The sequence below is a fragment of the Aptenodytes forsteri genome, unplaced genomic scaffold (genome assembly GCF_000699145.1).
Source record: "Aptenodytes forsteri isolate BGI_AS27 unplaced genomic scaffold, ASM69914v1 Scaffold86, whole genome shotgun sequence".
Taxonomy (NCBI): Eukaryota; Metazoa; Chordata; class Aves; order Sphenisciformes; family Spheniscidae; genus Aptenodytes; species Aptenodytes forsteri.
In genome coordinates, this window is record NW_008795715.1 from 2,402,061 (window position 1) to 2,410,616 (window position 8,556).

The window sequence follows — 8,556 nt, forward strand, 5'->3', positions numbered from 1 at the left end:
CCGGCGGCGCCGGGGCGGAGGGCTGCGCCGTGGCCACCTCTTCATGATCGACCTGGCAGGCTCCGAGCGGGCGGCGCAGGTACAGCACCCCCCTGGGGGGCTGCAAGGCTGGGGAGACCCCCGGCCCCTCTTTTGCCAGGTTTTTCCTTCTGCTTTCCCCTCCCTGCCCAGACGCAGAACCGCGGGCAGAGGATGAAGGAGGGAGCCCACATCAACCGCTCGCTGCTGGCCCTGGGCAACTGCATCAAGGCCCTGAGCGACCAGGCGAGCACCAAGTACATCAACTACCGTGACAGCAAGCTGACCCGCCTGCTCAAGGTGCAGCCGGGGGTCCCGGCTCCCCCCCGACGGGGTCCGAACTGGGGAGGGGGCACAGGCTGCCCCTGCCCTGGACCCTCTCAGCCATGCTCTCCATGGCCAGGACTCACTCGGAGGCAACAGCCGCACGGTGATGATCGCCCACATCAGCCCGGCCAGCACCGCCTTTGAGGAGTCCCGCAGCACCCTCACCTACGCCCACCGCGCCAAGAGCATCCGCACCACGGTAGAGCCGGGAGCGCAGGCACCCTCCTCCCTGGGCGCCAGCCCTCCTCTGGCCCCCTCCCCGAGCAGCCCTGACCCCACTGCCCCCCAACAGGGAGGGCACGAGGTGTTCGTCCTTACGCTGCCCCACGGGTGCCTGGAGCAGGGGGACCGCTTGGGGCACTGCTCTGCTGGCTGTGGGGTGCTATAGGACCGGCTCCATGGCCATGCACTGCTTGGGGACACTGCTTGGGGACCCTGTGGGGACATGCTCTACAGCCATGCACTGCTTGGGGACACGGCTTGGGGACCCTATGGGGAAACAACCATGCTCTGCCTGGGGACCTTGCTTGGGGATCCTACTCAAAGACATACTTGGGGACCTGCTCCATCAGCTCTGTCCTGCTCAGAGACCCCACTTAGGACCCTGCTTGGGGCCGGGCTGTGCCGGGGCCATGGGATGCTCACAGATGCCCTGTCCCAGGTGAGGCGCAACCTGCTCAGCATCTCGTACCGCGTGGCACAGTATGGCAGTGCCATGGCTGACCTGCACAGGGAGATCCAGCACCTCAAGGGCCAGGGGGACGCCAAGCCAGGGCAGCCGGGGCAGGGTGAGTGCCGGGACACCCCCTATATCCAGGGTATGGCCCGGCCCCCCCCCGCCCTCCCTCAGCCCTGCGGGGCTCAGCGCTGACACCCCGTGCCTCCAGCCCAGGTTCAACTGCGCGGTGCCCGTTGCACCCACCCAGAGCTGGGCCACATGAGGGAGGAGCTGAGCGGTGGCTGCCACGAGCAGGAGGCCCTGCGCCACCTCCTCCTCCAGCTGGAGGGCACCGAGCTGCACGCCCAGCACCTCCTCGCCCTCGCCCGGTATGTGGGTGCAAAGCCCCCCAGGGATGGTGTCCCCCGGCGAGCTGGGCCAGGGGTGATACCACCTCCTCCTCCCCGCAGCAGGATGCAGCGGGGCTGGCTGTGGAGCAAGGAGGGGCCGGGGGAGCCAGACAGCCCCGGTGACAGCGAGAGGGACGCAGACACGGGGGACAAGCTGTTGGACGTGCCAGAGCCACCCGACGTGGCCGCTGCCCACGATAGCATCGCAGCTCTGGTGGAGGAGCAGGGCAGGCTGCAGCAGCGGAAGGTTTGAGAGCCCCGTCCCCACCGCCAGCAGCCGAAACCCCATCACCGGGGAGCCGAGTTTAACAAGTCTCAGCCCAGCAGCACGGGTCCCCCAGCAGCACCGAGGGGATATGGGATACTCATGGACTGGGGTGTGGGTCAGGGGCAAGGGGCCCTGGCAGGGATGCTAGTGCCACGGGCAGGGATGCTGATCCCGTGGCAGGGATGCTGGCTGCGGGCAGGGACCCTGACCCTGCCGCATGCCTGCAGGCAGAGCTGGCGCGGCGCTTCCGGCAGAGCCAGCAGCATGCACAGCGGCTGGAGGAGGCCCTGCGGCATCGGAGCAGCTCAGGGGAGCAGCGGGAGGTGCTGGCCCTGCTGTGCCGTCTGCACCAGCTGGAGCTGGAGACAGCAGAGACACGCTCCCATACCCTGCTCAAAGGTGGCCTCCGGCACCTGCCGGCACCCACCATGCAACACTTCGACCGGCACCGGGCCCTCTGTGCCTGCATCATCCAGCAGCAGCGGCAGCTCATCGCCGGTGCGTCCCTCCCGTGACTTCTGCCGTGACAAAGGGGCCTCTTGTGTGTTGTCGCACTGGGAGTCCTGCAGTGTCACCGGGTTATTGCAATGGGACGTGCCGCAATGCAAAGTCCCCCCGGTGTCGTGACATAGCCACGATGCTGCCACCTGAGCCCGGCGTGGCGCACAGCCCGATTGATGCTCACCATGCTGCCCTCTCACTGGCAGACCACCGGCTGTCGGTGCCGCGGCCACTGGAGGAGCTGTATGAGACCTACCTGTGGGAGCTGGCGGGGGACCCCGGGGACACCGGCACCCTTGAGGTAGGGCAGGGTGGCAGGGCACCCCCCCCACACCCCAGGCAGGACACTCACCCCCTGTCCCCTGCCCAGGGCACGTCCCTGCCCAAGATCCCGCAGATGACGGGCACAGAGAGCCTGCCGGACTCGGACCGGGACAGTGTGTGGGCACAGAGCTGCAAGCACCCCACGCTGCCACGGCGTGATGCCCTCCCACCCCTGCGCCCCACAGGAGACAGGTACGGGTGGGCATCCACCACCCCCTGGGCACACGGGGCTGCACATGCCCCACAGCCACCGTGGCAGTGAGTAAGGGGTGTCCCCTCTCCGGCAGCACCCTGATCCCCATGTTGAAGAAGACCCCGCAGGCACAGCAGCTGAGGAGCATGGTGGTGCCCACCCCACCTCCCGGCCGGGGCACAGTGGCCCAGGTGAGCAGAGCTGTGCCCCCAGCACTGAAGCCCCGAGGTGGGGATGCTTATGGGTGCTGTGTGTCCCAGCAGCACACATCATGGACCAGCCTGAGCACCCGGCATGACTCCTCCCTGGGCAGTGGGACCGTCTCTGAGGCGGCAGTGGCAGCAGGCAGGGGTGAGCCAAGCGGCCGGTGGGGCTGGGTGGGCAGCCATGCCCCGCTGATGGCTCCACCATGCCGCAGAGCGCCGGGAGATGTCAAACAGCACCAAAAGCATCACGGCTAAGGCTGCCTGGCGCCGGTCCTGTATCCCAGAGAGCGCCCGCCCGCAACCGCCGGGGTCTGTGGAGGAGCGGGGTGGCCCCGGGCTGCGGCACGCCGCCAGCAAGGACAGCCTGGCTGGGACAGCCACCCGCTCCCCAGGCCCCTGGCTGCGGGTGTGCAAGGAGGGCAGCAGGGAGCCAGCGAGGAGGGAGGAGTCACTGGATGGCAGAAGGAGATCGAGGCGATCACGGTCCTTCGAGGTCACCGGCCGCAGGGTAGGTGCAGGCATGGTGGGGCTGTGCCCCCGGCGAGGCGGCACTGTCTTGACCCGGGAGGCAGTGGAGCTCCACCGGCAGCAGTGCCGTGCCCTGGGGAGGAGGGCAGGGTGGGAAGGCCACCCCCAGCTCCTCTTGGCATCCCTTTGCCCACCATCAGGGCGTCAGCACCCTACAGCATGCGTCCCATCCCCACCCCCCAGGCAGCACGGTTCCTCCCCAAAGCGCCATGCCTGTGGACCCTCTCTCCGGCAGCTGGTGGCCCCCAGGGGCCCCCTGTTGTCGTCCAACACGCCGCAGAGCCGCTCCGAGCACGCCGTGCCGGCGGGGGTGCAGGCAGCCAGCATCCAGGGACCCCCCAAAGCCCTGCCTGGAGCAAAGCTCCTGTATGGCCAGCTGCCAGGTGAGCCCCCGGCTGGGGACGGGGTGCAGCGGCCATCGCCCCCTCCCCACAACCCAGCCCAGCACCCGGGGCTGCTGCTGAAGCGCCCCTTCCCCAGGTGCTGGGGTCCTGTCTCTGCCTCTCCCCCTCCAGCTCCCTGCCAGCCCCGGGAAGGGGCAGCGCCCACGGCTGGGCTGTGTCACCGGGAACGGTGCCAGGGCCTCCAGCAAGGATGGAGGGAGTCACTGGTACTGAGCCGAACGCCTTGCCGGAGGGGGACCAGACCCTGTGCCAAACCAACGGGCTCAGCGCCCATCCTGCCAGCCCCAGCACCACGCGGTATACCCCGTGCCGAGGGCTGCCCGTGGCACCCCAAACCCGTGCAGCCCCCTGGTGCCACCCCTGCCGTGGGCACGGCTGGCAGAGAGGGGCAGGGAGCAGGGCGGGGGGCCAGCCCTCCCCGTGCCAAACCCACCCCGAGGCAGGGACCCAAGTCCCCGGGGAAGGATGCAGCCGAGCCGGGCAGTGACCCTGACCAGAGCGTCGCGGCTGCTCCGGGAAGGGCCCCTGTGCGTGCTCAGCACCCAGCAGACGCAGCCAGCCACCCAGCGCCGCCGGGTACCGATGAGGCCACCTGGGCGCAGGGCATCTGGACGGGCGTTTGTCCTTCCGAGGGGTTACATTAAAAGGAGACGTGCTGAGCCAGGGAGTGGTGTGACTGCTGTGCACAGCCCCACGCGCCCCTGCCTGTCCCTGGGGATGGGGAACCCCCCAAAGATCCCCCCGCACGCCCCATGCTCGTTTTCTGCTTTTATTAGGAAGAGAGTGGGGTGTGCCCGGGCAGGGATGGGGCAGCTGCCGGCCGTGAGCGAGGACGGTGCCCCCAGGCCTCCTCCACCGGGGGAGGCAGCCGGCCTACCCACCCCACCCTGGGCATGCACCCAGCTCACCGCCGAGCGCTCTGCTGCCGGGGAACCCCTGCCGGCATCCAGACCCAGTGCCGTGGCCTCGCTGCCCGGCACAGAGGGACCCCAGTGCCGCAGGGGTGGCATCACAGGAGGGCCGGGCTGTCCCTGTCCCCACCTTCTCACCCGTTGGGGTTTGTGAGCCCAGGACGGGGCTGCACCTGCGGCTGTGGGCTGCACATTTCGCCTCCTGCACCCCCTACACGGGGCTGGGGGGGTCCCAGTGTCCCCCGTCCCCAGCTCCCCAGGGGCACCCAGGGACAGCGATGGGGATGGGACGTGGCAGGGGGACGATCAGGGAGGGGTAGGCGGCAGAGAGCAGCCCCAGGGCCCCCCGGCATGGACACCTCTGTCTACCTATGAGGACCAAACGCGAGCCCCCCCGCGGGGCTGGGGCCAGTCCAGCTGCGGGACCCGGCTCTGCCTCGTTACTTCTTCACCTTGATGAGGGAGTGGTAGACGGGCTTGATGATGATGTGGAGGTGCAGGGAGTTGTCGATGAGGTACTCGGAGGTGCGCTTCTGCAGATCGGCGTGGGCGAGGAAGTCAGCCACCTCGTCCGAGCTCTGGTGGAAGCTGTAGGCGTGCTTCACCAAGACGCGGCCCTGCTGCCGCACGCCCACCAACACCGTCTTCTGGAAGCTGACGCCGGCAAAGTCGGGGCTGCTCATGGCCGGGGTGATGACGAGCCGGGGGCGACCGTCCTCGATGCGTACCGGCTGAACGGCACCCGAGACTGAGTCCGAGTAGACGGGCCGCAGGCTGATGGGCAGCCAGCGCGGCGAGAAGAGGACATTCCAGGTCACCCGCTTACCGGCGTCGTGGCTGCTGGGACCCAGCTGGGTCTGGAAGCTGGTGCTGCGGTCGTCCCGCGCTGGGTTGTTGATGACCCACTGGGAGCCCCAGCTGGGCGCGAGGTAGTTGCGGGGCAGGAACATGCTGCAGTTGACGTCGAAATACTTGGCAAAATGGAGGGGGGAGGCAGCGTGGAACTGGAAAGCCTGGAAGAGCAGGTCCTGCACCGCACTGTAGTGCCGTGCCAGGACCGCCGACTGCGCCTGCAGCCGGAAGAGCTGGCTGGGCGCGATCATGGGGTAGCGGATGGCACGCAGCACCCGTTCAGCCATGGGACCCTCAGGCTGCTGGCGGCCCAACCAGCCCTCCACGGCGGTGTAGAGCTCCAGCTCGCTGTGCAGCACCAGGTCGGAGCGCTCCAGCAGCAGCAGCAGCAGCTCCACGCTCACCGAGCCCCACTCGGCGCTGCCCAGCACGGCCGAGAGGTTCCAGGCCAGGAACTGGAGGCAGCTCTCCTGCAGCGCCGCGTCCCCGATGCGCACGGCGTAGTGGTACCAGCCCACCACGTGGCCCTGGCTCGACTCGCTGGCCAGGTGGGTCTTCATGTAGTCGGCCACGCCACGCTGCAGCCCCCACACCCGGTACTTGCTGGCCAGCTGATGCATGGGGATGGCTTGGTGCAGCAGGATGGAGACCCCTCCGCAGTACAGGTACCTGGGGCAGAGTGCGGGGCAGTGACGCTGGTGTCCCCCGAACCCCTTCCCAGCCCAGGCTCTGGCAGCGCAGTCCCCAGGGGAGCATCCTCCCTCCTGGGCTACATCTCCTGAGGTGTCCCCTTCCCGTGGGGCCCCCATGATCCCCAGGGGAGCATCCTCCTTCTTTGGCTGCATCCCTCCCAGTATCCCCATCCCGTGGGGTCCCCATGGTCCCCAGGGGAGCATCCCCCATACTTGGCCGCATCCCTCCAAGCATCCCATCTTGTGGGGTCCCTGTGGTCTCCAGGGGAGCATCCTCCCTCCTTGACTGCGTCCCTCCCAACATGCCCATCCCATGGGGTCCCTGTGGTCCCCAAGGGAACATCTCCCCTCTTTGGCTGCATCCCTCTGGGCATCCCCATCCCGTGGGGTTCCCATGGTCCCCAGGGGAGCTGCATCCCTCCTGATGTCCCCATCCCAAGGGGTCCCCACGTACCTGATAAACTTCTCAAAGAGCGCAGCAGTCTCAGGCGGCTCGTGCAGGGTGACGACACTCTGGTTGCGCAGGAGGCTCTCGAAGACCTCGCTCTGGAGGCTGAGCAGCAGCTGGTGGGTGTGGAAGACCTTGGCCTCATCGGAGGCAGCCGTGCGCACCCGCAGCACCGAGTCGCTGCCGTTGCCGTGCTGCAGCAGCTCCTGCAGCCGCTGCAGCAGCGTCAGCGAGTGGTTGATGGTGGCTGCCGTGGCGTCGCCACTAAGGTCGGCTTTCTGGGCTGTGGGGAGACAGGACCGTCCCAGTGCTGCACCCCAAGAACTGGGCACGGGGTGCTGGGGCACAGCAGAGTGGGGCCCGGCTGTGGGGCGACGCGTGGTTAACAGGGGGTTGGGGAAGCCTGGCTTTGTGCGCATCCAACCTCCGCTCCCCCCAGTGCCGAAGGGCTGGCTGGTGCCAAGGGGGTGTGGGGAGGACGAGGGGACATGGGGACATTTGTGTCCTTGGGAGCCAAAAACCTGCTTTTCTGCAGCAGAAGGGGTGAGACCACCATGTCCCAGGCTGGGACACGCTGGGAAATGGCCCTGTGCCGGGCACCGCTGGCTCACAGCCCAGTCTGCCAGCCCTGGTGCGGGCAGAGCAAGCCCTGGGCATTGCCCTGGACCCCCTGCGTCCCAGACCAACACGCGAGGCACACAAGAGCCGGTGGGTGGGGGGGGGCCAGGAACACTCTGCCCCCACACCCGGGGACAGGGTCCCCGCAGTCCGAGCAGCCTGGGGACACCAGCTGCCTCAGCATCGCTGCGGGTCGGTGCCGCTGAGCAGGCAGCTGCCGTGCCGTGCCTGCTCCCGGTGTGATCCCTGCCTCCTCACTGACGCCGTGAACCAGCACCTCCTGCCCGGCCAAGTTTCGCTCCCCTCCTCCGGCTGTGTGCCGGCAGCCCAGCCTGGTCCCAGCTTGGGCATGCACCGGGGGTGACTGTCCCCCCATGTCCGTGTCCCCGCAGTGCCAGGCTCCCAGTGGGGATAGGGACCAAGACAGGGGTCTCCGTGCTCTTGTTGGCATGGGGAGCCTTCCTCCCTCTCCTCCTCTCCCTCGTGCCTGGCATAACTCCCACCCCCTCCCCGGAGCATCCTTCCCCCAGAGTGAATTTGGCCCCGTCTCTCTCAAATCCCCGTCTTGCTGGCCAGCGATCCGGCGGATTACCCTTCTCGGAGCGGGATTAAGCCCTGCTGAGCAGGGATGGGGAAGGGGATCGGGAGCCCCTCGCCCCGTGATGCCAGACATCGCTGCCCGTGGCACTGAGCCTTCCCTGGGCAGGGGCAAGCACAGCCTGGCTCTCGCCGCCGGCACTTCCCGGGTGCCGTGGGGCACACCTGTGGGGCGGCCACAGCTGCCCTCCGCCGCCGGCACGTCCCGGGTGCCGTGGGGCACGGCTGTGGGGCCCGTCCAGGAGCCACACCACAGCTGCTGGAGAGCCGTGCTCAGCCTCCCCTGGGCATCACCAGACACCCGCGCTGCGGCTGAGCCCCACCCTGGCACCCGGCGAGGGCAGAGGGACCCACAGCACGGGGACCCCTCCACGCCTTCCCCCCGCCATGGCCACCCTTACCGGCTTGCACGGTGGGGAGGAGGAGGAAGACGGCAGCGGCAGCGCAGCCCCAGCGGCGGGCAGCCACGGGCCGGGCGCCCGTCAGCCTGGCCATGGCTTCGCAAGCGCATCTGCTGGGTCTCGGCACGGCACGGGCGCACGGTGCCCGCCTGGCGCTTATGTAGGCCACGAACCCTCCCAGCCCGCGCGCCCGCGCCGCC

At 68.7% G+C, this 8,556-nt stretch overlaps 2 protein-coding genes across 2 annotated transcripts in view; one reads left to right on the forward strand and one right to left on the reverse strand.

The window, feature by feature from the left end:
* The window catches only part of KIF19 (kinesin family member 19), a 9,758-nt gene extending 5,708 nt beyond the window's left edge, over positions 1-4,050 (forward strand). The window contains exons 6-18 of the mRNA XM_019473187.1: positions 21-79; positions 172-318; positions 422-544; positions 1,007-1,133; positions 1,272-1,392; positions 1,474-1,660; positions 1,909-2,179; positions 2,389-2,483; positions 2,526-2,698; positions 2,794-2,890; positions 3,192-3,413; positions 3,669-3,816; positions 3,914-4,050. Of these exons, the coding sequence (XP_019328732.1) occupies positions 21-79; positions 172-318; positions 422-544; positions 1,007-1,133; positions 1,272-1,392; positions 1,474-1,660; positions 1,909-2,179; positions 2,389-2,483; positions 2,526-2,698; positions 2,794-2,890; positions 3,192-3,413; positions 3,669-3,816; positions 3,914-4,050 (1,907 nt within the window). The remainder of the gene's footprint in view (positions 1-20; positions 80-171; positions 319-421; positions 545-1,006; positions 1,134-1,271; positions 1,393-1,473; positions 1,661-1,908; positions 2,180-2,388; positions 2,484-2,525; positions 2,699-2,793; positions 2,891-3,191; positions 3,414-3,668; positions 3,817-3,913) is intronic.
* A 1,138-nt stretch (positions 4,051-5,188) lies between these two features.
* BTBD17 (BTB domain containing 17) lies at positions 5,189-8,538 on the reverse strand. The gene is made up of 3 exons (XM_009283501.1): positions 8,357-8,538; positions 6,747-7,023; positions 5,189-6,269 (listed from the first exon to the last, which is right to left on the reverse strand). The coding sequence occupies exons 1-3, from the start codon at positions 8,448-8,450 to the stop codon at positions 5,189-5,191; spliced, it is 1,452 nt and encodes a 483-aa protein (XP_009281776.1). The 5' UTR covers positions 8,451-8,538.
* Between the last annotated feature and the right edge of the window lie 18 nt (positions 8,539-8,556).

Bases quoted from the DNA above. Each gene is read 5' to 3' on its own strand.
- BTBD17 (XM_009283501.1), bottom strand. From the start codon at position 8,450: ATGGCCAGGCTGACGGGCGCCCGGCCCGTGGCTGCCCGCCGCTGGGGC. The intron at 7,024-8,356 runs GTAAGGGTGGCC...GTCTCCCCACAG, and splicing joins CCTCCCCACCGTGCAAGCCG to CCCAGAAAGCCGACCTTAGT. The intron at 6,270-6,746 runs GTACGTGGGGAC...ACTCTGCCCCAG, and splicing joins CTCTTTGAGAAGTTTATCAG to GTACCTGTACTGCGGAGGGG.